This window comes from Rhinolophus sinicus, linkage group LG03 (assembly GCF_036562045.2).
Source record: "Rhinolophus sinicus isolate RSC01 linkage group LG03, ASM3656204v1, whole genome shotgun sequence".
Lineage (NCBI taxonomy): Eukaryota > Metazoa > Chordata > Mammalia > Chiroptera > Rhinolophidae > Rhinolophus > Rhinolophus sinicus.
In genome coordinates, this window is record NC_133753.1 from 158,476,995 (window position 1) to 158,503,427 (window position 26,433).

The 26,433-nt window shown below is 36.2% G+C and overlaps 2 protein-coding genes across 5 annotated transcripts in view; one reads left to right on the forward strand and one right to left on the reverse strand.

The window, feature by feature from the left end:
• CWC27 (CWC27 spliceosome associated cyclophilin) overlaps nt 1–22,169 on the reverse strand; it is a 178,937-nt gene extending 156,768 nt beyond the window's left edge. The window contains exons 1-8 of one of the 3 annotated variants that reach the window (XM_019743827.2): nt 22,124–22,169; nt 21,575–21,642; nt 14,323–14,419; nt 7,254–7,366; nt 4,837–4,980; nt 3,317–3,415; nt 1,979–2,082; nt 64–133 (exon numbers count right to left, since the gene is read on the reverse strand). In XM_019743827.2, the coding sequence (XP_019599386.1) occupies nt 64–133; nt 1,979–2,082; nt 3,317–3,415; nt 4,837–4,980; nt 7,254–7,366; nt 14,323–14,419; nt 21,575–21,616 (669 nt within the window). In that variant the 5' untranslated portion in view covers nt 21,617–21,642; nt 22,124–22,169. Of the gene's footprint in view, nt 1–63; nt 134–1,978; nt 2,083–3,316; nt 3,416–4,836; nt 4,981–7,253; nt 7,367–14,322; nt 14,420–21,574; nt 21,877–21,966; nt 22,034–22,123 lie in introns of those variants that run through there. The other 2 variants (XM_019743838.2, XM_074328900.1) reach the window with 2 other exon arrangements.
• The window catches only part of SREK1IP1 (SREK1 interacting protein 1), a 161,922-nt gene that overhangs the window by 97,181 nt on the left and 38,308 nt on the right, over nt 1–26,433 (forward strand). The window contains exon 1 of one of the 2 annotated variants that reach the window (XM_019743860.2): nt 22,081–22,257. The exons of the other annotated variant lie outside the window; for it this stretch is intronic. Coding sequence (XP_019599419.2) covers nt 22,245–22,257 — 13 coding nt within the window. The 5' untranslated portion in view covers nt 22,081–22,244. Of the gene's footprint in view, nt 1–22,080; nt 22,258–26,433 lie in introns of those variants that run through there. 2 annotated transcript variants of the gene reach the window in all.

A 26,433-nucleotide genomic window follows, 5' to 3' on the forward strand; every position in this document is an offset into this window, starting at 1 on the left:
AAAATGAGTGAGATATAGACCCTTCTTTAATAATTCAGAACAAAGGGCAAATTAAAGTTTTACCTGACTAACTCGATTGACTTCCTCCTCTTCTTCCTCAGCTTCCTCTCCAAATGAAAGTAAACTAAAATTTCTAATCACAATAAGGAAAAAAAAAAAAGGAAAGAAAATAAGGAAGAAAAAGTTAAAACTTATAAATATGCTATTTTCAAAAAAATAGAATTTACGAGAAGAAGCAAATTTTGATTATTTAACAATAGTCTACTTAGTATTCAGTAGAAATACACTAAAGATCTATATTTGCAGCATAATGGTAAGGTTTTGGTCTCAGACCACAGATGTTTCACATATTAGACTAAACTAATAACCAAAAATCCATCCTGAGTAGTACCACTAATATAAATATACTAAGTCAAGCATGACAGAAATAATTAAGCTTTTTATATTTATCAAAATTAGTTTGCAAAATGGACAATTTTGAAAAACTAATAAATATATAGCCCCAAGAGCACTACAAATGGGAAACAATCTAGTGTCTGCCAAAATATGGCTTAATATTTTAAAATTAAAAAGTTACACAAAATTGTCAAATAGAAAAATATAAGCAATAAACTTAACTAAAAAAATAGCTCATTGGGAGAAAAAAAACGACCCGTCTGTCTTCTTTAGCCTTCAAACCAAAGATATCCCAAGGAAGATAAATAATAAGTTATTAAAACTCTCTTTTAAATATTCAAAAAATAAAAAAGATTTGGCAAAAAAAGAACTTTTATTTCAAAACCTAGATGCAATCAATGACTACCCATCATCCCTAATATATTTACTACGAATTAAAAACAAAATAAAAAACACCCAAATTTGGGGCTTGTTGATGAGATAAGTTATAGTGATGAAATATTGTACTGGAACACAGTGAGAGTGACCTTTCGCCTAGCGATAAATTATTCAAAATATATGAATCAAAAAATAAAAGGAAATCAAGTACATAGCTATATAAGAAGTTATTTTGCCACAAGACATCAACTGCTTATTAAAGTGTCTGCCTCATATTTGACAGTTGATAAAAGCAACTCATTTTTATATTGTAGGGTATCATGGAAAGAAAAGAGTATATATTGAATAACTACTTAGTATTCAACTGGGCGTTTTCAAATTTGCCTTCTCATTTTATCTTCATAACAACTAGGTGTCGTATTTATTATAATCTCCATTTTACAAGATGGGGAAACTAAAGGCCAAAAAGATTAATAAACTTGGCATCTTAATAACTGGGTTAGGCAGGATTATACTTAGAACTGTCTGAATTTAACACTTATAAGTACAATAAAGTCTTTAATATGCAGACTACAATTCAATAAAAGAATAAGTTAAAATCAAACTCTAATATCTATTTTAATAAAACAGACAAATTAATAATGTAAAAAATACTGTTCATAAAATACTGGAAACTTATTAAAAAAGAAATTTGTATTTCTTTGAAAACTACCCTAAGGAAATAAAATAGAATACAGAAACAGCCTTATGTTTAAAAATATTTATCATAGGATTATTTTTAATAGCACCAAAAAAGGAGTGAAAAGTTATGTAAACATACAGCCATTATATCCTTCATACTTTACTTTTCAAGTTCCTTATACTGAGCATATATTAATCGAAAAACAAGTAAAACACAAAAAATTTCTTAATAACGAATTTATATAATTGCTATAGTAATCATATTTACTTACTAACACAGATTTTTATATGAACATCTGAGACAATGCTTCTTTAGCTAAAGTTTAAGTTATATACTGTATCTGAATACAGGAAATGGCATTTGGAAAAAGAAAAATACACAGACACTCATCATTTAGATATCTCTCTGGCCCAAACTGGCCTCCCCCTCACCAGTAAACAATTTTTACAGAAGGAAATTAAGTGAACTAAATGAATCAGTGCTGCTTTTCAAGCTGAAGAAAAATCTTTCTACTATGATTACTTTGTGCCTTTGGGTTTCAATTTCTTTACTTCTTCCTCTGGTTTCTCTTTTTTTGGCTTTTTTATTTCTCTTGGAATGATGTCATCAAAAGGATTAAACAAAACCTATGAAAAGAAATGTTTTGAAAATATTATTTCATTTTTTAAATTTCACAAAAATTAAAACCAACATTTCATTGCATTGACGTTGGTATCTACGTATATTTTGTTCCTCACAGAACCATTGTAAGTATAGAGAATGTATACCATATAAAGTGCTTCCATTTACATGGCCTCACTGGAAGTTCTCCCAATAATCCTATGTGCTATTTTTGTTTTTTTTTTTTTTTTTTAAAGATTTTATTGGGGAAGGGGAACAGGACTTTATTGGGGGAACAATGGTCAAATTGTTGTCCTTTCAATCTTAGTTGTAGGGGGTTCTGTTCAGCTTCAAGTTGTTGTCCTTTCAGTCTTAGCTGCCAGCCGGCACAGCCCACCATCCCTTGCGGGAGTCGAACCGGCAACCCTGTGGTTGAGAGGATGCGCTCCAACCAACTGAGCCATCCGGGAGCTCAGCGGCAGCTCAGCTCAAGGTGCCGCGTTCAATTCCAGTTGCAGGGGGCGCTGCCCACCATCCCTTGCGGGAGTCGAGGAATTGAACTGGCAACCTTGTGGTTGAGAGCCCGCGCTCCAACCAACAACTGAGCCATCCAGGAGGCAGCTCAGCTCAAGGTGCCATGTTCAATCCTAGTTGCAGGGGGCAGAGCCCACCATCCCTCGCGGGACTCGAGGAACCGAACTGGCAACCTTGTGGTTGAGAGCCCACTGGCCCATGTGGGAATCGAACCGGCAGCCTTCGGATTCAGGAGCACGGAGCTCCAACCGCCTGAGCCACCGGGCCGGCCCTCCTATGTGCTATTAATTAAAGGATATGTTATCCTTATTTTACATAAGGGAAAAATATTCAAGAAAACTGAATATATAGTAAGAGAGGTGAAATCAGCTGTTTTGACTCCAAACCAAATGCTCTTAAGGACCATTCTCAATGGCTTTCTCAATGAAGAATAACTCTTAAATTACCTAGGAAGTCACTTCAATGGGTTAAATAAACCTAATTCTTCTAACCTTACGTTATGAGTTGAGCTTTTCATTCATTATCAGCTAAAGTTTCATCTTTGAATTAAAAATCTTCAATTAAAAAAAATCTTAATCAGAAACTGAGCCTAAATTATAGAGATAAAATCTGAGTTGTGATGCTAATTTAGTATAAAGCCTTCATCGGATAGTTTAAAAATACTAGTAATCAATTACTCTTATATGACAATGTAAGTGCTGTATCTCATAATAATCATGCTCTTACCTCACAACTTTTTATTTTGTGTGGATTACGTGGCCTTTCTTCATCATCAATGTCTACTTCTGTCAGCCGCAGCATGTTGTATACTGTATCCCCTGTAATCTACCAAATAAAAACAAAAATTTAATTGTAAATTGTAACATTCATTCTTTGAAATAAGGGAACACTTTTGAAAATATTTTTTAAATAATTAAAAGGGAATTTCATATGGTTATATAAGAGCAAATGCATTAAATAATGCAAATAAAGCAACTTCAACGTTAAGAGGTAAAAGTACAGATGTAGTTCAATCCCTCAGTAAAATTTTTGGGAAATTTCCAATATATACTTAATATCATCTTTTGTTAAAAATTAAAATATAATGCCAAATAACCTCCTACTGAATGACACCTTTTCATTTGAACATCATAAATAAATTTAGACTTTAGAACAAGGTAGAACAAGCAAACAACAACAACAAGGTGGCAAGTGCTTTGCACATATTATATCACTTAATCCTCACAAATATCCTACTGTCATTATCTTCCTTCTCCAGATGAGAAAATTGAGGTTTGAAGAAGTTAAAGAGCCAACAGTGATGGCCTTTCAGGATTCTAACCATTATGCTATACGCTTTCTCTAAATACATAAGTTATATAATATCAACTGTAAACAATATTTCAGAATGGTAACCCCGACCTCATTTTATTATACACTTTTATTTATTTTAAATAATAAGAAGTAAAAATCGACGAATACCAGACAACCTGTGTTGGAGTAGCTGAAATGTGCAAATGCACATTTCTTAACCCATATTGTCAAGTATTAAGCAACAATATTGCATTGCATATTTTTAGCAATGACTCCATTCATTCAACATTTCTTAAAAGTTTTACAATAATACCAGTTTTAGAGTTGTGCTAAGTTTGTTCCCTTTCATCATCACAAAATCAAATTTTGCCTACGATACAGAGAAACCATTCTTCCTGAACCAGCAGAGGGAGCTGAAACACTAGTGATGGCTAACATGCCTAAGACAAAACACAGAGGGCTATACTTATGAAAAGAGAGAAAGAAAGGAAAACCTTCAGAATCCCTTAAAAAAAAAACTGTTGAAAATTCTACGGAAATAACATTACCCGATATGATGTTAAATGTAAGCAGGATAATAGGTACTATGAAAAGTAATATATCAGGTAAAAAGTTTTAATGTTAATATAACTTCCACTTTAAACTTAAGGCAATTCGTCATTAACAAAATAAATTTTAAACTACTGAATTTTATTACCTAGGTATCTTTCTAAAAACATAAAAACAGTAATACCATTAGTATGATTTTAGAAAAAAGAAAATTTTTAAATCAGAACCAATGACTTATTTGAAACACACAGAAAATTCAAGTGGCCCTTTATAGTTTATTATAACAAGAATATAGTCCATTCCTTCTGGAAATAAATAAATATCCTAGGGACCATTTTTATGAAGGCAGCTCTTGGAAAAGTTGATCATCCGTACCACAGAGGCCTAAGATAACGGACACTAACCTTTCCAAAGATGGTGTGCTTATTGTTAAGTTCATCTGCTCGACCCAGTGTAAAGAAAAACTGGCTGCCATTATCATGAGGACCAGCGTTTGCCATGGCAACCAGTCCTCTCCGATTAAAACGCAACCGTGAATGGAATTCATCCTGAAGCATAAAAAAGAAAAGATTGAGTGAATGACCTCAGTCATAAGGCTTTTCATATTCAGCTAACCAGCAAGGTCCCATACAAGTTCTAATAAAAAACGCTGAAGTTTTCTTTAACTGATTTTCAAGTATAATCAAACCTAGTATTTTCTATTCCTTCAATGCTATTAGACTTAACTTCACTAGCCTGTATCTTCTAAATATACTCAGCTACAAATTTAGCCTATTTTGTGGAAAGCTGCCTACTTACACAGAGAAAGGGTACTCAAAGGAGAATGGATATCTAAGAGTCATACCCCTATTCTTCCCATCCCTCAGTCATCTAAGCTTTTAGAACCTTCTATTTTTATTCCAAGAAAACTACCTTTGAATCATTGTGGAGTCTTCAACTATTACTCCTCCCCACCCTGTTCCTAATATCATAGAACAATTGCTTTCTTCATCATCTTCTTCTTCTTCTTTTTTTTTTTTTTTTTTTTTGTAATTTAAGGAATCTACTATGATTGTGTTATGTGTTTTACTGTATTTTTTAAAGTCCTAAGTTGAACCTTCTCTGACCTGGCAATGGTCGCAGTTGCCAGTTTTCAAAAGATCAGGAGCAAGCCTTCCTAAGGTGGCTTGCTTGCTATGATAGGGCTACACAACATATATGTAGCTCATCTCTTAGTTAACAGAATTTCTATCCAGACCTGATACTAGACTCATTTATAATACAGCCATGATACATAATTTATTACATGACATGTAATAAATAATTCTCAAGAGACTTGAACTCTAAGGGCCCTAACTCTGTCTGTACACTGTGTTTATAATGACCTAATTGAAAAACTTAACAAGATGACTACATTGCCTTAACATAATAAGCAAAACTCTCAATTTAGAATGAAAGTGTCAAAAAAGAACTATTCTGTTACACCAAATAACAGACTAAAGGAACGCTTCCTACTCGATGGAGGCTCTAAAATCATAAGACATCTAAATTTGGTAAAATATAAATACAGTTTAACAGTGACACTTGGCGACTTTTTTGTAACCATTCCACAGTTTCTAAGGCCCTTATCTGGAAATGAAAGCAAACAGTTCAAGTATTTTTCTCGAGAATCACACAGAGACCAGGAAAAAAATGAAAGGAAACTCAAGACACTTCTTTCCATGAGTATAAGCACTAAGACTTCAAAAATGCCCACACCTTAAAAGCTGTTAATATTTACTCATCCAAAGGACATGATACTGATACCAGCAGATGGATAAATAACTCAACTTTTAGTGTTCACATGAACCCACTACTATTCTTAGTATCTAAACTATGACATTAACTTTTTTCTTTTTAGATCTTTGTTGGCAGTTAACAAATCACTGACCTATCCTTGATTAATATTCACACCTTTTTCTAACATGTTTTATGTTGCTTCTTTCTTCTCTTCCCCTTGTGATTATCCCGTTGTGGTATGCATTTTGTGTTACAGGGGTCTACTGTGTAAAATTTAGAATAAAATTTTTTTAAAAATGAAATCTGCTATGGACTGAATTGTGTGTCCCCCCCCCCCCCCCCATTCATATATTGAAGCTCTAAGCACCAGTGTGGCTGTACTGGAGATAGGGGCTGTAAGAAACGCTAAGAGTTAAATGAGGTCATAAGGGTGAAGCCCTAATCCAACAGGGCTGCTGCTCTTATAAGAAGAAGAAGAGACACAAGAGCTCTCTCTTCTGCCATGTGAAAACACAGCTAGAAGGCAGCCATCTGCCAGCCAGGAAGAGAAGCGTGTCCAGGAACTGAATGTCAGCCCCATGACCTTGGAATTCCTAGTATCTCCAGCACTGTAAGAAATACATTCCTGTTGTTTAAGCCACCTTTCATTGGTATTTTGTTATAGCAGTCCAAGCAGATTAATACAAAGTGTTAAATAAAATACTTTAAAATAATAGGGCATATGCAATGTTCTAAAGATGTTTTATTACAGAGCTCCAGAGATAGATACAGTTAGATATCAGGAAATATGTCATGTAGTCTTTTTTTTTTTTTTGACTCACATTTTCCTCACCACTACGTTTAGCTCCACCCGAATTCAATCTAGCATAAAAGTTTGCAATAAGACAACTTAGAAAGAATGCTTGATAAAGTGCTACTCTTATACCTGTATAATTCTAAATATGTAATAAACACGATTTTGTGGACTAATGTAAATACATTTACTTCTTGTGGAATACAATCATTTTCGATTAAGTAATCCAAGCTGACTTATAAATAAATGATAATAAAAATTCAGTCTCACCTTGAATGGGGCTCCATAGATAGACTCTCCACCAGTGCCTGTGCCAGTAGGATCTCCCCCCTGGACTATAAAACCAGGTACAACTCTATGAAAAATGGTGTTGTCATAATATGCTGAAAAAAATAAAAATAATTTATCAAAGTCTAAAGCAAAGCCTATCTATAGTTATTAGAGTTAATACAACTAGAATCACAAGGACTCCCCCCGCCCCCAGGATGTTAAATAGGCTCCTAACCCAAAACCTTTTCTTTTCTACTTGTTATAAAACATCTTCGGAAAACAGCACATTTCTACAGAAACCATGGTGGTGGCTCTTTCTTATTTAATTCCAGGATTCCCTCAAACTCTGGATTACAGTTTAAAAAAAAAAAGAGAATCTTGGTATAGATAAAAGGTTCTCCACTGGGAGGAGGAACAACAATTTTGTTCTCTGGGGGATATCTGTCACTGTCTAGGAATTCATGGTTGTCACACATAGGAGATGCTACTGGCATCTCGTGAATAGAGACCAGGAATGACAGTAAACATCCTACAAACCACAGGACAGACACCAACAAGAACTACTGGCTCCAAAACCGTCAACATTGCCAAGGTTGGGAAACCCTATAGAGATTAATGCCTTATTTCCTAATTTTTCCTCTTCTCCCCATAGAAAATTAATTCACACCAAAAATACACAAACCCAAAATACATCAAAATTACTCACTGATTATAGATATAGCACCATCAATACACCCTCCCAAGAAACTTTCAATATATAAAATAATCAACATACTATATAATTGAGTCCAGTTGGACTTTCAGTAAGTTTATTAAATGATTGAAAGAAATTATTCATATTTACATATAAATATATTATTTGGAAGCCATAAACATACAATAGAGATCATACATAATCTCCTGATAGTACTTACTATCTGAAACCTAGATTATTAGGGAGACTTTACAGAGGAGAAGGAAGCTGGGTATGGCAGAAGCATGGCATCTCAGCGAGGTAAAGCATGAGCAAAGAATTTGGTGGGGGTGGAAGGACAAGAATTAGGGTTTGACTGAACCAAAGAATTAATATTAAGGAGGAGCAACAATGTCCAATAGGCACAAGAAAAGATTTTCAACATCATTAGTCATTAGGGAAATGCAAACCAAAACTACAATGAAATACCACTTCACACCCACTAGTATGGCTATCACCAGAAAAATGGAAAATAGCAAATATCAGTAAGGAAGTAGAGAAACTGGAACTTTATACATTGTTAGTTGGATTGTAAAATGGTACAGTTACTGTGGAAAAATAGTGATACATTTACTGACATAATTGATAAAGTACCTATTACACAGGTACTTTACGACACTTTATGAGTCAAAACATGGCTATGGTTTATCGCAATTCACCAAGTATTAGGTTGGAGCAAAAGTAATTGTGCTTTTTGCAATTATTTTTAACCTTTTAAACCGCAATTACTTTTGCACCAACCTAATACTGTAATATAGGGACTTGTAGGCACCCTCATAATTATTTACATTTGCAAGATATAACTGGATATAAAATAAGTCAGAAAAAGTCGAGAATCATATGATTTCACTCATGTGGGGTATAAAACAAAGCAACAAGCAAACAAGACAAACAAAAATTCATAGACACAGACAACAGTTAAGTGGTTACGAGAGGGTGAGGGGGGAGAGGGGTTGTAGCAGAGGGTAAAGGGGGTCGAATAAATATATGGCAATGGAAAGAGAACTGACTTTGGGTGGTGAACACAAAATGTGATAATCTATAGATGATGTATTACAGAATTGTAGACTTAAAACCTATGTGGTTTTACTAACCAATGTTACCCCAATAAATTTCATTTAAAAAATTAACAAATAAAATCCATTTAAAAAAATTGTATTCTGTAATCTAACAACTATATCCAGTATATCCATATGGATTGGAAGAAGTAGGACTGCAATGGATTTTTGTATATTGATTTTGTATCCTATAACTTTACTGTATTTGTTTATTGTTTCTAATAGGGTTTTCTATGTAAAGAACCATATGACCTGCAAAAAGTAACAACTAGACTTCTTCATTCCCAATTTGGATGCGTTTTAGTTCTTTCTCTTGCCTGATTGCTCTGGTTAGGACTTCCCGTACTATGTTGAATAACAGCGGTGAGAGGGGGAAAAAGTAGAAAGGAAGACCAACTGATTTTTTTAGTCCCTTCTCCCAGTGAAAAGCAGTTGGGCTATATTCACAAAAGCTCCCTAATGCAGACAAGTTCTCCTTAATTACAAGGAGACAAATAGAAACTTGATCGCAAACAGAAATTGTAAAAACCAAGGCGTACAGAATATCTCTCCTGTATCCCTAAGTAAACATATACTCAGATTAACTCTGTATGCAGCAGTCAGTTCTGTTTTGCCTCTTGTTAGCCGTGCAACCATAAACTCAATTTTCTTTTTCTTTTTATATTGAGATATAATTGACATATAGCATTACATTGATTTCACGTGTTATATGTCAATATGTCAACAACATAATGATTAGTTACTTATTTGACATTGTAAAATGATCACCACAATAAGTCTGGTTAATATCCATCACCATACATAGTTACAAAAATTTTTTTCTGATGAGAACTTTTCAGATCTATTCTCTTAGCAACTTCCAAATATGCAATACAGTATTATTGATTATAGTCACCATGCTGTATATGTAATTTTGTCATTATAAAATTAACAATATAAATTAACTCCCAAAATTGTTCTAAAGATTAACTAAGGTAATGTGGAGGAACCCTATACATTTTCAAGTTCATTAAAATTGTGAGGTCAACTTTAATAGTTTTACTTAATTCTACAAATTCACATTCAAATCTGATATAAAACATACCCCAGTCGATATCAGAAAATGAAAATAATCCCTTAGGCCCATTATGTACAGTCAATCAACATTTTTGGAGGCACACGATCAGATTTGCTTTTTCAAAAGATTCCAGTATGGAAAATGGATGGGAAGCGACCAGACTAAAGAGAGAGACAGAGAGAGAAAGAGAGAGAGAGAGAGAGAGAAACAAGTGCTGTCTCAAGAGCTAAAACATGACTATGGCTTACTAGAGATGCTCAGACTCAAGAATTCTCTAGAAAGCAGGATCTATGAAACTTAGAGATTTATTAGATGTGAGAGAAGGGGTCATGAAAGAGGTCTTTATTACTTGTGCTTTCAAATTTTAAAATTACCTATTTATTTCTTTTTCCTATTTCTTACTAAGTCTTTCAGTGATGCTGGTTTTTCACTTTAAACTTTTCTTTTTTATTTTCCTAATTATATTCTTGTTTGAAGAATAGAATTATTAAAATAACTATATGTATTGAGTAGGACTTTTCTATAATTTCTCTACACCATAATGTTGTATAGCATGAAAGCTAGAATTTCAATTTTCCACAAAATTTCCATACCTACTATTTTTACTTCCTTGCAATTTATTAATAATCATTGTTGAATTATGCATTGACAATTGTCTTTATAGCTATCCATGTGCTATATAGATGCACTGTTTGCAATGTTTGACTTTATTCTTAAATTGTTATGTACCATTCCCATGAGCAATTTTAAAGAAAGAGCGCTCACTTTGGCAGCACATATAATGTTAAAGAAAGAGGTTTAATTATGTCATTATGCATGTTCATAATATTCTCCTGAATTTTCTCCACTACTGAAAAAGAAATTTACAAATATCTCAAATATGAAATGAAGTTCATATTTGGCTGCTCTGGTTCCGGTATTAGTCACTGTAGTTTTTATATCTGACTGTATAATGAATGGGTATCGTGATAGATTTTGACTAATCATATTCCAAGACTATTTGCATTTTTAAATCATGTATATGTTTTTCTTCTTCTAGAATCCTGTGTTTTATGTTTAATTTTGTAAATATTATCATGAACAATTCTTTATTTAGAAACTTTTGTGATCAGTCTGCCCTATTTACTTTAGCCTGTTTTTCCTAACCAGTATTTTAATTTTGTAAAGTTATTTCTTTTAACCTCTTAATATATACTTTTGTTTGTTACTTATAAAGAATTATTAAATTGTTAAAAGAAGTAGGGGATAAAAGATAACTGATAAAGCACGGACTTTAAAGAGAGAAGTCTGAGGTAAAATAGAAGAGATTAATAGTTACATAAAGTATAAAAAACTCAGTTTTCTTATCTACTTCTCTTTCTACTCCCCACTTTGTTTTGCAGACCTATAATTTTACTCCTTCCTCATATTCGAGAGGAACTAATAAAATCATCAAAGCTAATAAGCTTCCCTTTCCATCTCTTACATCTTTTTTAACCTACCTTTTAAACTTACAGTGATGTAAAATCTTCACTCACTTTTAAATGTTCACCTATCTTGCAAATACATATAATCCAAGATTAAGTCTGTGTAATTACAGATCTTTTGTTTTAGTAAAAAACTAAAAACTTCCTTCTGGACATACATATACTGTATGATCTCATTTACATGTAGAGTCTAAAAAAGTTAAACTCATAGAACCAGAGAGTAGAATGGTGGTTGCTGGGGGGTGGGGAGATGTTGGTCAAAAGGTACAAACTTTCAATTATAATTTGAATAAGTTCTGGGAATCCAATGTACAGCATGGTGAATACAGTTAATGATACTGTATTGTAGACTTGAAATTTGCAATGAGAGTAGATCTCAAGTGTTCTTACCACACACACACAAATAAATAAAAATGAAAAGGTAACTATGCGAGCTGATGGATACGTTACTAAACTCGATCGTGGTAATCTCTTCACACTGTAATCTCTTCACACTGTATATGTACACTAAATCATCATATTATACATCTTTTGACAAATCATGTTATACAACCTAAATATATACAACTTTTATTTGTCAATTATACCTCAATAAAGCTGAAAAAAAAGACTAAGAACTTCCTTCTAACTGTGAACACCATTTTAGCTGAGAGCCATATATGAGGTGGTGTTCCCACCTGTTTTCATTCATTTGCTTTTTTTAAATTCTGCACTCATGTTAATATTGACATGTTACAAGATCTTAATATTGTTTTAATATTGACATGTTACAAGATCTAGAAATATCATGACTTGCTATATAAATAAATCATAAATCATTAGTCAGAAAATTAAAAAGAGGTCCTCTGAATTACATTTTTAAAACCTTGACTTCATTCAGTTAGGAGTATCTTCATTTAAATTAGTTGCTCAGGGTTCTTGTTAGCCTTTGCAATAATTCCCTCACGTGTTCAATTAACAGAATTGCTCGAGTTATTTTTCTTATTACTTTCCTATTCTGTTTTTTTCTTCTGCTTCTTGTATTCTTATAAATAGGGGAATAATTTTTTTGTTGTTGGAATTAAGTTTCATCATCACCTAACTTAAGAACCTTCTTTCTTCTTCATGGTCATATTATATCCAGATGTTTTCTGTTTTTTCCATTCACCTAGTCATGGATTGTAATTTAGCATTCATCCTTTTTAATGTTTTTATACTTTTACTCTTCTACTGTAAAATTTGAGCTTTGGATTCCTCAAAACTTCTTTCCAGAAACAAGTCTGACTTTTGTGTCTACTGTGTTTTTTGTCTCTGTTGACAGTCATTGGAGGCTTCTCTGACTGAACAACCTACCTGTCTGACTCAATTTCCTTCCTGCCTTACACAACAATTATCAGTGATGGTCTTTGCAGACGTCTTTTTTCTTTTTTGGCAGTTTTTGTTTGTTTGTTTGTTTGTTTTTGGTCTGGGTATGTTTATTCCTTAAGTCTCCTCCTGGTAATTATCTATTTGTCTAATTATCTACTCGGAGAGCTTTCGCTGTACCCACTATTGGTTATTTTGGGTTCTCTTTCACATCTTGCTTTTGACTCAAAATGCTCTTTTCTGATATCCTGATTAACCATCGTCTGTCTCTAAAAATCAAATATAACTTAGTAGAACAATGATTTGCCATCACTGGAAATATTGGAAACCGCATGCCATGGATTCTAAAAGCCAACAAGTTACAAAAACTGTTTGGAATGTTTAGTTCTATGAGGGAACATTCTGAAGGGGAAAACACTCAAGTGAATGTATAATTCTGTAAAGTTTGTTAAAAAGAAAAAATGTCACTTTATGACTCAAATCTGAAAAAAATACTAGAGAGATTGATGATAACACCACTAAATACTGGATGGAAGGCTTTGTGGAAAAAGTGGAACTTCAGACAGACAGTAAAAAGTAGGTAGACTTGAACAGTAAAAAAGGGAAGAGGAAGTATTCCAAAAAGAAAACTGAGGATATGAGGAGATTGAGGATATGAAGAAGGTATGAGGACATGTGTGAAAGTGAGAATTGGAAGGAACTGCTCAGGAAATAAACATAATCGTCAACTAAAACCATGTTATTTAGAGCAATGAAAAATAAAGCTGGAAATCTAGGAAGCCAAGCTGCCTAAAGATTCAACTACTAGATGAATAAATAAAAGGTAAAAAGATTAAAGGTGAGAGAAAGGAAGACAAGGCAAAAGGCAATTGCAATCATGTAGGTAAAAGTCAAGGTAGTCTGGGGAAGAACCTGGTAAATTTGATTTTGTGCTGGTTTAGTTGTAGCTGACAGTGGAAGTTACAAGTAGAAAAGTCCACTAAGCAATTAGATATGTAAATTAGATCTAAGAAGAGAAGAAATGACTGGAATTTTAAATTTGATAGTCATTAGGATGGAAGTAAGACCTGAAGAGTAAAGACAATGGATAACTAGTGGCAATCTTAGGGAATACCGGTATTTACAGCATGAGAGAAAGAAGTGGAAAATAGCCAAGGAACCCAAAAGGATCAAAGTATTATTTGGTGAGATAAATTTCTCTGTTAAAAATGTACAGATTTATTTGGGAGAAATTTTATTTCCTTTCTCCATTTCCTGACACATAGCTCCATACCATGTCACTCATATGAACTCCTGTCAATCACTACCACTATTTAACACCAGTCTTCAATGCTGTAGAAAAATACACAGCAGTTTATTTCTAAATTAACAACATTTCCCCTACCGAATAAAACTCGAGAGTTAAGATTACCTTCCAAACAAAGCTGAATGAAATTTCTGCAAGCCTTAGGAGCTTCTTTGGACCACAATTCTATGTCAATATCTCCAGCTGTAGTTTTCAATAAAACCTGTAGAAAGAAAATAACATCTTTATATCAAATTATCATTTGCTTGATAATCAGCTGAATGGCTTATCAACTTGAAGCATTCACTAATGAGTTTTCAATTTTAAAATAAAAATTAGAAACTTTGCATGGCTTTTGTTTTTATACTAAAAAAATTTCAAATATTCCGTATAAGTTATACATTTATATCTTTTGAATACCATTTGCAGAAATAATTTAGGATTTAACAAAAAATAGCATATATCACTTTTTAATCACAGAAAAAAACTCATTCATTAAAAATAAATAATTTGTGCCTGACCACTGCACTGTATTCCTGAAGCTGAAACTGAATAATACTGTATGTCAACTATAATTTAATATATATATAGTCACGGGATACAGAGTACAGCATAGGGAGTAGTCAATGTAATTGTAATAGATATATATGACGTCAGAGGGGCAATAGATTGGGGGAGGAAGGTGATCACTTTGTGAGGGGTGAAATGTCTAACTAGTACATTATTTTGTACACCTGAAACTAATAAAAATAAATAATTTGAACTTTTTTTTTAAATTGGGAATATTGGAGAACAGTGTGTTTCTCCAGGGCCCATCAGCTTCAAGTCGTTGTCCTTCAATCTAGTTGTGGCCATTTTCAATCTTTAGTTGCAGGGGGCGCAGCCCACCATCCCATGTGGGAATTGAACCGGCAACCCTGTGGTTCAGAGCTCGTGCTCTAACCAACTGAGCCATCCGGCCACGCAATTTGAACTTGTTTTAATCAAGAAAGTTTCCCATGCATTTCTTCCAATAAAATTGGTGTAGCAAGTTAAGAAATTAAAGAACAATGAACGCATGAAATTGTGCCACTGTAAGACAATTTTACCATTATCATTTTAAATATAAACACTCTACTTTCTCATTCAAAATCATGCCATGGAATCTTTTGATGGCCTCCCTTCTCCCACCTCATGAAGGTGGTTACTCCTTGGTGCAACCAATTATCTTGCAACAACGGGAACTCCCACTGAGCCTACAGGAGGAAACAGCTGATAACTGTCTTATTAATAACCAATAAGAATGTTAGACTCTAAATTTGAACACTGCAGAAGGCCAACTTCTCTAGTATCACTTTTTCTCCTGCAGTCTACCTAAGTAGATCAGTGATCAGTGTCAATGATCAATAGGCAATGATTTGTGACCATCAAAATCATTTAGAATGCTCTTGCAATAAAGTGGATGCAGTTTGGCTATGTATGTAAAAACATGAGACTGATTCTCATGGGAAATCAGTGTCATTGAGATAAGTCACACTTTTTATTTTCCAAAACTCCTTTGGCTAATTTCCACAAATTTTTTGAAACAGGAAAGAAGCTTAAAATCGTTCAGTGAAGTCCCCATCTTATACAGATGCCCCAAAGAAATTGTAAATTGCCTGGAGTAAGGAAGCTTGTTAATAGCAAAGCAAGAATAGCATTTCTCTCTGCTCCCTCCTCATCCACTGTATTTTGCTAAAATTACCTTTCAATTTGTTTCAGAAGCCCAGATTACATTGCCATAATTTACACGATATTGATAAATTTATTGAATCTTTTTGGGCTTTTACTAGCTACATAGTTATTTTATAACTATTCTTTAATGACCATGGGGTGAAGGAGGTGAAAATATCTATATTATGGTTGCTTTTAAACTGGCTTCCTTAACTCTTAAAGAAACATAAAATAACTAGAAATGCAAATATGCATAATTTTATCAATCCATTATACTTCCTCTGAAGAAAGAAGGGAACATTTGTTGAGTGCCTTCCATGTGCCAGCTTCTGTGCCAAATACTTTACATATCTTATCTCATTTAATCTTTACCTACAAGGTAGTTATCATTACTCCCATTTCACTTATGAAGAAACAGAGACTCAGATAAAGTAACTTTATCTAAGGTCTCACAGTGAATGACTTAAGCTAAAGGCTGCCAGGCTGCAAAGCCCATGCTTTTTTCATACCACCGTGCTGCCCCCACAAAGTTCTCCATAAATTCCGTACTCTAGTGGAAAAAAATACTCCATCAAGCTCCAGGGCCCTGCCCTAGAAATCCCCAGGTTACCCTGGTCACAATCGATTTGAACAGAGAACAGTGCCTAAATCAAAAGCAATCATATTGGCTGGACATGAGCAAGGCCTTTTAACTGGGCTTGGCACAAAACAATGTCCAAAAGAGGTAATCGTATCTTTTATGGCTGGTGACAAACCAACCCAACTGAATTCTCATTCTCCTGGGAAGTAACATTTGGGATGCTAACAGAAAGGCTGAGTAACTCCCTCTCCCTCAGATTGTATCTAGAACAATACAGTGTAACACCTTCTGGTTTTCCATGACGCCTGATGGATATCCCAATCTTAAAAGTACATACACGTAAAAAGACAATATCCTGTCCCGCCTCAGCATCCCCTTGTACACTTGAAATAAAGCCTGATTGTTTAAGGGAACCTAGGCATGTCTTCTCTTTCTTGCAATTCTAAAGCAGTGATCTCCAAACTTTTTATAAGTGTGCACTACTGTTAGCAAAGAAGCAAAAGGGGATGGGAAGGGAAGTAAGAATTTGGAGTACACATAGAGAAAATATGACATTAAAATCCATGTAGTACTATATTGCTCTATTATAAGAGTCAGACTAAAAAATTGAAAGGATTACATAAAAACACTATTTTAATTCTTACTTTACTAATGGTACAATGAAACTTTTGTAATAGCTTTATTGAGATATAATTCATATATCAAACAATTTACCCTTTTAAAGTGGTTTTTAGTATAATCCACAATTATACAACCACCACCACTATTTCCAGAACATTTCAACACCCCATAAAGAAATCCTATACCCATTAGGAGTCACTCCCGACTTCCTCCTACCCCTACCCCCAGGCAATCACTAATCTACTTTCTGTCTCTATGGATTTGCTCACTGAACATTTCATATAAATGGAATCATACAACGTGTGGTCTTTTGTGTCTGGCTTCTTTCACTTAGCATAATGTTGCTTTCAAATTGCAGAGGCCTATCTTCAGGTTCTATATACTTAGTTTTTAAATGTCTTGAAAATCAAAATGCCATTATATTCTTACTAATAAATATGTGAAGGCACAATATATATTTAAGACAAAGTTCACCATTAAAACTAAAAAATGGAAAACCACACTTCAAGTGATTTTCATAATTTCTAATTTTTCACAGGTTTCAGCTCTACCATTTTCTTATGGTTTGCTTATGTTTACATTATTAATATTATTTTCAATAAGAAACTGTGAGGGTTGGTTTAATTAACCTAAATACCATGGAATGTACTTCCATTTACCAAGGCAGTAGGAAAAATTACAACATGATATATAGAATGTGATTGAATAACTGAATTTATATATTCCTTTTATATATAAAACATTGCACATAAACAAATAAAGGAGAAAATAAATACAAACGGAAATATGTAGATTTTTTTCCTGCTCTCCATGAATGGTTTCGCACACCAGTGAAGTACGTACTCACTGGTTTAGAAACCACTATTCTGAAGAACAAATTAATGCACCATCCTTTCCTCTACAGGCTCTGAAGTCAGGCTGCCCAAATTCAAATACTGACCCTTCCACGTATGAAGGGTAAGGTAGCTTCGTTACCTTGGGCATGATGTCTAACATTTCTGTGACTCAATTTCCTTATCTAAAAAAAGGGATAATAACCATATAGGTTTACTGTGATGACAAAATGAGTTATTATACATAGACTGCTTAGAACAGGTCCTGACAAATAGTAAATGCTCAAAAAATGGTAATTATTTTTGCAACTATTATTCTTATCCAATTTTTTTGGACAGAGGTCACTTAACATACTAAAAAGAATGCATATGTGATTGGGCCACCTTGCTTACCAGGGTTTCTTAATATTTTCACTGATAAGCTACTGAATTAAAAAAGAAAGCACATGGCGATCTCCTTTGGCCATACGTTCCTATTGGTCATCACTATTTCATCAGGTGTCAGTAGCTCCTTTTGTTAAAGTTGCCAAATAAGACAATACTTTGATAATAAAACGTTTCTTAAGAATAAATATGTTAATATACGATTTAGATTAAATGATTATAATATGTGGAAATTTAATCTTCAGTGGATAAGGAAATTTCTATCAAGCTTTATATTTCTGGGCGTCATCTTCAGAGGCCAGAGTTACAACATACCACAGCAAAACACAGCACATTTATGGACCATCGTTAGGGGTCAACCAGTGATGTAACGTGACAATTACTTCCCAGGTGATATTATAGTCTTTAAAAGGAGGAATTTTGTCCCATTTATTCTGAATATCTCTACTTCTTTTCAGTTCTTAATGTAGCATTAGACATTATAAGCATTAAACAAATATTCATTGAGCAAACTTGTTATTACATCTGCTTTAAATTCATTCCAGGCCAAAATTCATGCCATGCTCTCTGTGGTACAGAGCTTTAAAGTTTCAATATCGTCAATCAGCCTTATGCTGGAAAAAGTTCCAAATTGCTTTTGATGTAAGTCTTGGGCCATGATTGATGTTCTCCCTCAGCCCAACTGTGTGCAGAAAGAAGGACAGTACTTATCACAGTTTGCACACACTTATTTGCATAATTATTTGGTCAGTGTATATTTCACTCAACCGACTCCATGATAATAGGGACAAGGCTGACTTCTTTCCACCGTATCCCTAAAACCTAGCATAAAGCATGGCATGTGCTAGGTACTCAATAAATATTTGAACAAAATATCTCCTATTCGGACATGTGTGTATCTTTATTAAAGGTTTTCATCTTTATGACCATGTCAAATCTTCCTCTACGGTAAAGCAATTAAGTCTGCCCTTGTCCAGCAGCAGTAAAACTTCAAACTCACTGATGCTTAATACTTTACAGAAGAGAAAAATAGTAGTAATTCATCTCTTCATTCACTCATTCATTCATTCATTCAGTACATATTTGAACTTCTCCTACCATGTGTCAAGCACCATTCTAGATGCTTGTCTCTGCCCTCATAGTGCTTGCATTCCATGGGGGGAGAAGAGGAAGAGGAGGATATAATAAGCAATAAATAATAAGTATTGTAGAAAAAAACTAAAAAAGTGAAGGGGCCCAGGGAATGCTGAGATGCAGGGCATGAATGAGATTTGCTATTTTATAGACAGTAGATAGGAAAGGCCTCTCTGCTAAGGTGACATGTGAGCAGCCCAAAGAGCATACTAGAGAAAGGAACAGCAAGTGCGAAGATTCTGCCCATCTGGATGGGCAATGTATTCAATCTCTACTAGTGTTTATATAACTATAAAGAGGTAGGTATTCTGGATTTTCACAGTGATATGGGATAGGAATGAGGAGTGGGGGAAACTTCAAATAACAAAGAATTGAAACAATTGCTCCACCCAAAATACTAAAATTTTTGCTAGGGATATCAATTACAACATTTTTGGTTTTGATTTCAAATTGCCCTCATTATATTAACAAATGTCAGTCAATAAAAGACTGCAGACATATTTATGATACAGTAAAGCAACACAATTATATCTAACATAAATTTAGTTTACCCTAATTCAACTGTATAGCTTCAGTCCCCTATTTCCTCTATTACACTGCTTCGTTATGTTTCATATGTGATACAGACTACCGTGTTTCCCCAAAAATAAGACCCAGCCAGATAATCAGCTCTAATGTGTCTTTTGAAGCAAAAGTTAATATAAGACCCGGTATTATATTATATTAATTATTATGTTATATTATACTATACTTATATATTATATTATATTTTACCTAGTCTTATAGCAAAATAAGACCGGATCTTACATTAATTTTTGCTCCAAAAGACGTATTAGAGCTGATTGTCCGGCTAGGTCTTATTTTCGGGGAAACATGGTAGGTCTCAGTCTAATTCAGGTGATATTTATTCCATTACTGACTCCTCTGCTTCATACTGCATATAAACACCTTGAAAGAGGTGACCTACGGTCATGCGGGGTCTCTTCTGGGGTCTCTAGTCCCAGTCCCCAAATAAGAATGCAGGACATGGTGAGGCCAAAAAGGAACATCCACAGAGCCATAGATGGGGGAGTCATACCACTATATTCTCGCTGGCGGCTGGGTTGGAGACACAGAAAGCAGGAGCCACATGATCTGCAATCTGCTGTCCGCTTTTCTCTGCCAACCAACCTCACTTGCTAGCTGCAATCCGCCATGCTAACTGCAATGCGCTCTTGCTAGCTCAGCCACAATCTTCTTGCTAGCCCCCATTTTGCTGCTAGCGTAGCCACAGCCGTTATATTAGTGGCCAACGGCTCACTGGTTACAGCTAACGGCCAACAAGCCACAGCTAATGGCCATCCAATCACAGATGATGGCCATTTACTACCTAAGCCAGCACCTTCCCACGTGAGGCCGAGAGCCTGGAAACTGCACTCTTGGCTCTGTCCCCACAACTACCTTAACTATCAAATCAATCAGGAAATCATTCTCCCATTCCAACGTGGGAACATTTCCCATTCCCCACTTTCTCTAACTCACATCATCTAATGTTTTAAGATCAGCTCAAAAGATACCTCCTAATGAAGTTTCTTTCCTTCTTTACCTGTTGCTCAGTTCTGAGGACTACCATAGCAATATACTCCTCTCTCCATAGGCATGCCTACCAGACATAAGATTGCTCTTTACCTGCCTGCCTCCCAAACTAAACCATAAGGTCTTCTAGGGCAACAACTAGACCCTATTTATCAGTCTTTGTATCCCCCAAACCGAGTACAGTGCCTGGTGTCTAGCAGGCATTTATAGTAAATGATTGTAGAACGAATGGAGAAAGACCTATCTCCAAATTCAGCAAAGAAAAATGTCACATTTTAAAATGTACTTAGCTTTTTGTACCTAGGACCCTAGAAAACACCTGCATGAGTTAGTTGAAGCAAGAAATGGGGCTACAAGGCTGGTAGATGGAGAAATCTCCACTTGACTTTTTCAAGTATATGCTGAAAATTACCAATATATGGTTTTCGATGCAATCCTGATCAGAGACAAGGTTAGGACAAGGCTTCTTGTGATCTCTTCCAAACCTAAGATCCCAGAACTCCCTTAATTGATGAGGTATCACTTTGGGGAACCCAGATATCCCAGATGAGGACCTTACCTTCCCGTTTGTGGGAGGCTCCTGGATGTAGATGTTGCTCATGCTGGTCAGTGATCAGAACTCGGCTCCTAATTAGGGATGAGAGAGAACGGCCGATCACTAAAGCTATAAAGCTGATAGATTATCAGCACACGCTTCCTTAAGTCGGGCGGTCGCGGAAAGCTCCAGTGTGTCAATAACCCGCAAGACAGTGACACCAAACACTATCTTTCCCCAAAACTAGTCCCCACGGACGCCGCCATGTTGCTCCCGGACCGGAGCACCGCTAACCCCGAGAAGGGGAATTCCAATGGCATCCAAGGAACGAGAAAAAATTAGTAAGCTCCTACAGATAATTTAAATTTACATTACAACTTTAAAAAGAACGATTTCTAAGTCTTGGTGTTGTTTACTTCACTACATGCATGAACAGGTCTCATTCACTCCCCGAAGTTGGCGGCAATGGTTCCGACCATATGTGCTCTGCATTATCACTCCCCCGGAAATTGCACCTGCTGCTACTTGGTTCCGCTACAGCTAAAGGCTCCGAGGGCCTTCGCGGATTCTCACCGAGGTGCCGCGGCGCGGGTGGGAAGAGGAGGCCACCTCGCTGTGCGTTGTCCTCGCGGCCGGCGGGAAGCGAGCGTGCTCTCGAAACCCTAGGGCTCCTGCGACCTCTCTTGCCAGCGCCATGGCAGTCCCAGGTGAAAACCAACGGCAGGGCTCCTGGGTCTGAACGAGGAAAGGGAGCGGGTGGGGTGGAGTGGGGTGCTCTGGGGTACTGAGTGTCGCCTATGAGGATTTAGGCGGAGGCGTTAAAATTAACAGGTCTGTTTTGGTTTACGAGAAAAAGTTTACACTCCAAAAATAAACTCAGAAGGAAAGAAAGAAACTCTTTCCCCCGCCCCAGCCGAGCACCAACTGCACTGGATGGGATTATAGGACAAAGTGTAGGAGGGTGGGAGGCGGTCCCTGTAGGCCTAGGGGAGCGGGTGGCCGAGAAAAACGGACCTTACTTTGAAATGCTTGAAAGTAACATTTGGGGTGGGAACGCTTGGCATATCCAGCTCGCCAGAGGCATTGTTTGCAATGGAAGTCGCTGGGGCCGAAGAGCTCTGAGGTTCCACTTCTCTCTCTTCCTGTTGTATGTAGTTGCTGGGTGGCCCTGCACCGATCGTTTTGTCCTTCTGGGCCTCAGTTTCTGCATCTGTAAAAGATGTGTTGATTTATGTCTGCAGTTCTTTCCAGCCCTCAGGTTCTGTATCCAGTGGGTACCGGCCTGAAAAAAAACGATGAACCCTGCAAAATAAGTGCTTCCCAGATTTTCCATCCACAACTACCAACTTACTTGGAAGTTCTAGTAGGGGAGGGCATCTCCTTAAACCACTTTGGCCACAGTGTGTTCTGCAGAACACTACTTTGAAAAATGTACCCCTCCACACACACACAAGTTGGATATTCAGAATGCACTTTAGCATAGAAAAGACTCCAAGAAGTGCTGTGATTCCGAAGCCCTAACTTTGTTTTATCCTTCTCTTCCCCATATTATTTGTCCACATTTGTTCTGTGGCAGCCTTTTCTGAACGGTGTTTTCCAGATAGCTGTTATGGAACGGTTGTGCTTTTGTACCAACTTCAGTTTTGGGAAGATCACAGGGAGAATTGTGAGAGAGCAAAGATACACTCATTCGTACACGTAATATTTGTTAGTGTCTGCGGTGTGCTAGGCACTGTGCCAGGCTTTGGGAGTACAGTAGTGAGCAAGACATTGCTCTTCACACAGTACTTATAATTTAGCAGTGAAGAGTGACCAGAAAGTCAGACAGATGTATGGCACGGAAAATACAAAACCTTCAGGAGCACATAATAAGGACCCCTAGTAGGTGGCAGGAGGAGTCAGGAGCACTTTCCAGAGGACGGCTGTTTAGGATGAGACCTGAAGAATTGCAGGAGGGTTGGAGTGTAGAAGGAGAGGTTACAGCCAGAGGGACTGGTATGTAAATGGAAGAGGAAATGTGTGAAAAGAGGAGACAAAAGATGTTTGCTATGAATGGAACTAAATATAAATGGGAGAAGTGAGAAATTCACTAGAGAGATAGTAATAATAGCTGATATTTATTAAGCATTTACTATGTGTCAGATTTGTCAGACACTGTGTCACTCATTGTATTTATTTAACATTCACAACCACACTGTGAGATAGGTATTAATATTTCCATTTTACAGATGAGGATACTAAGGGACAGAGAAATCAAGTAACTTGTCTATTATGAGACAGCTAGCAAGTGACAGGTCAGTCTGGCTCCTCTAGACCCCATGTGCTTATCCATTTTGCCATGTTATAGTATAATTTACAAGGTAGTTTCCAGCTCTTAAAGGACCTTGAAAGCCATGACAAAGAATTTGGACATTTCCTAGAGACCATAGGAAGCCATGTAATGGTTTTTAAGCAGGTTCACATTTTGGAAAGATCATTCTGGCTGCACGGTAGAATGGAGGGGAGCTAGTTTGGAAGCACAGTCACCAGTTAGAAGTAATTCTGATATGTTATGATAATGCTTCAGGTGTGGTCTCAGTAGGAAAGGAGAGAAGCAGATTGAAGATATATTTTGGGGGGTAGAATTACTAGGAATCAGTGATTGATTCAACGTAGGTGGGTAAGAGAGGAAATGAGGTATACCTGGGTTTCACTGTTAAGCAGTTGGGTGGGGACTAGTTACTAATTAATACAGGCAATAACTGAGAAGGAGCAGATTTAGGGGGATGATGACGACTTCATTTTGGGGCTTGTGGTGAGGTATAGTCAGACATAGGAATGGAAATATCTAATAAGCAATAGAGATACAATTTATAGCTTAGGAAAGAAGCCAGAGTCAAAGACAACAGTTTAATGACATCCACACATGTCATAGGAGTTAAGGCCATGGGAATGGATGCCTTTGCTCAGGTGGAGTGTGTAGAGCGTGAAGGGAAGGTCTGTGGCCGAAGCCTAGAGAGTATAAACATGTGAGGGGCCATAAGAGAAAGGCCGGTCTGCACAGCAGATTGCTTAGGCGTCCTGATACGCCAAGGCAGCCCTGCTGAGCTTTGCGTCACACAGCTGCATCCACAGTTGACCTGCTGTCATTGTTGATTTCATTACTGAAGCAAGCATTTTGAACACTTACATGTTACAGGCATTCTGGAGGACAAAATGTCACAGTCCGTGCCCTCATAAAACTTGTCTGGTAATGAAAATGTGCTGCGTAAGAAAGAGGACAGAAGTGATTTTTTTTAATGTCCTTGTTGAAGTTCTCTTAAACTGAGGCCAGTATTATAGACATGTTAACCCTCTTTCAATTCAGAATGCTTCAAAGTGTAATAATCTTAAATTGTGCCATTAAGCTAGGATGATAAGACAGAGATAAGCTGTTGCAACCCAGCAAAAATTGAGATAATAATCATGAGAGCACTGTAAATGCATAATGCAAGTGCCATTAGAAAATACAGATACAGAAAGTGTTACGATAATTTCTTAGATGATTGATCCAGGTGGTGTATTAAAGGAAAATAGGACTCCATCAGAAACCTTTTGAGATAATCATCAAGAAGGACAAGTATTATGGTATGCTTTTTTATTTTTAGGTATAATGCTCATATGGATTCAGCATGTCATTTCTTGGGCGTTCGTACTAGCGACGATTAGGTCTGACTATAAAGTGAGGAAGCTGCTTTCCACAAATGAAAATCAGCCCCGTCTTATTTCAGCTGTCTTTCCCACTGCATTGTGTACAAGCTTCCACCATTATGTAGGAACAATGAAGTGTGTTCCCTCTTAGTAAGGGAAATCAGAGACTCTTAGTTGTTATTAAAGAAATTACATTTAAACATGGGTTTCAGAGTTTACTTTCTTTTAAAGGCTGCTTTTCCCATTCGCAGTTGAAATTAGTTCTGACATTCATTTTGATGATTCTCCTTTGCCCAGGAAGAGTTGACCTGGCACAGTGGCAGCGTATGTTACTGATGTGTTTGGCACAAAAACTCGCTCTTTTTTTTTTTTTTCTTTCCTTCAGGGAAATCTATGTAGCCAAGATAGGGTTTTCTGTAGCCAAATTAACATTACATCTAGCGTATCAAAGGAGTCAAATTGTTAAAATCTTAGTAATAGGAGAATTCTGAATTATACTACATCCAATTTCTTCTCACTCTTAAATCTTACTACACATAATTTCTTTCTCTCTAGTCTATGTTGCACATGGCTGCTGAAATCATTTTCCTAAATCATTTATCTGATCCTGTCCTTCCTGGGAGGCAGCAACTTAGTTCTTGACTCGTATCTGTGAATTTTTGTATTTGTCTTCAGGCGACTTAACCTTTCTGAGGCTCAGTTTCCTTGTCTCTATGAAGACGGAGTTGATGATTAAGCCTGCTTTCATTTCTAAACTACTGTAACACCAAAGCTGTCCATCGCTGCAAGAATGAAGTGCACACTCCTAAGCATGGCCAAATCACTCTTGCTGCCGTTTCCTCCCACTGCTCCTCTCGTGCATCCTGCGTTCTGCTGCCGTGGCCAACTATTCCCAGAAGTGCTCCTGTGCCTTTCTACCTACACACTTTTGTCATCACTGTCCCTCTACTACTGGCCATATCTGCCTGCGGGAAGCTTTCCTGATCTCTTAGCTGAAAGTCTTGCCTGCCAGTTCTTCCTGCATATTAATAGAGCTGTGTGTCTTTTTATACTGGCACGTTCTAGCAGATATTACAGCCATGGGTACATTATCCCAGGTAACCTAGTATATGGTGGGTTCCTTTAATGTAGGAACTTTATTCATCTTTATGGCTTCTGTCATATCATTTCAGATGTGAGAGTGATAACTATGCACATAATCGGTAAATAATATT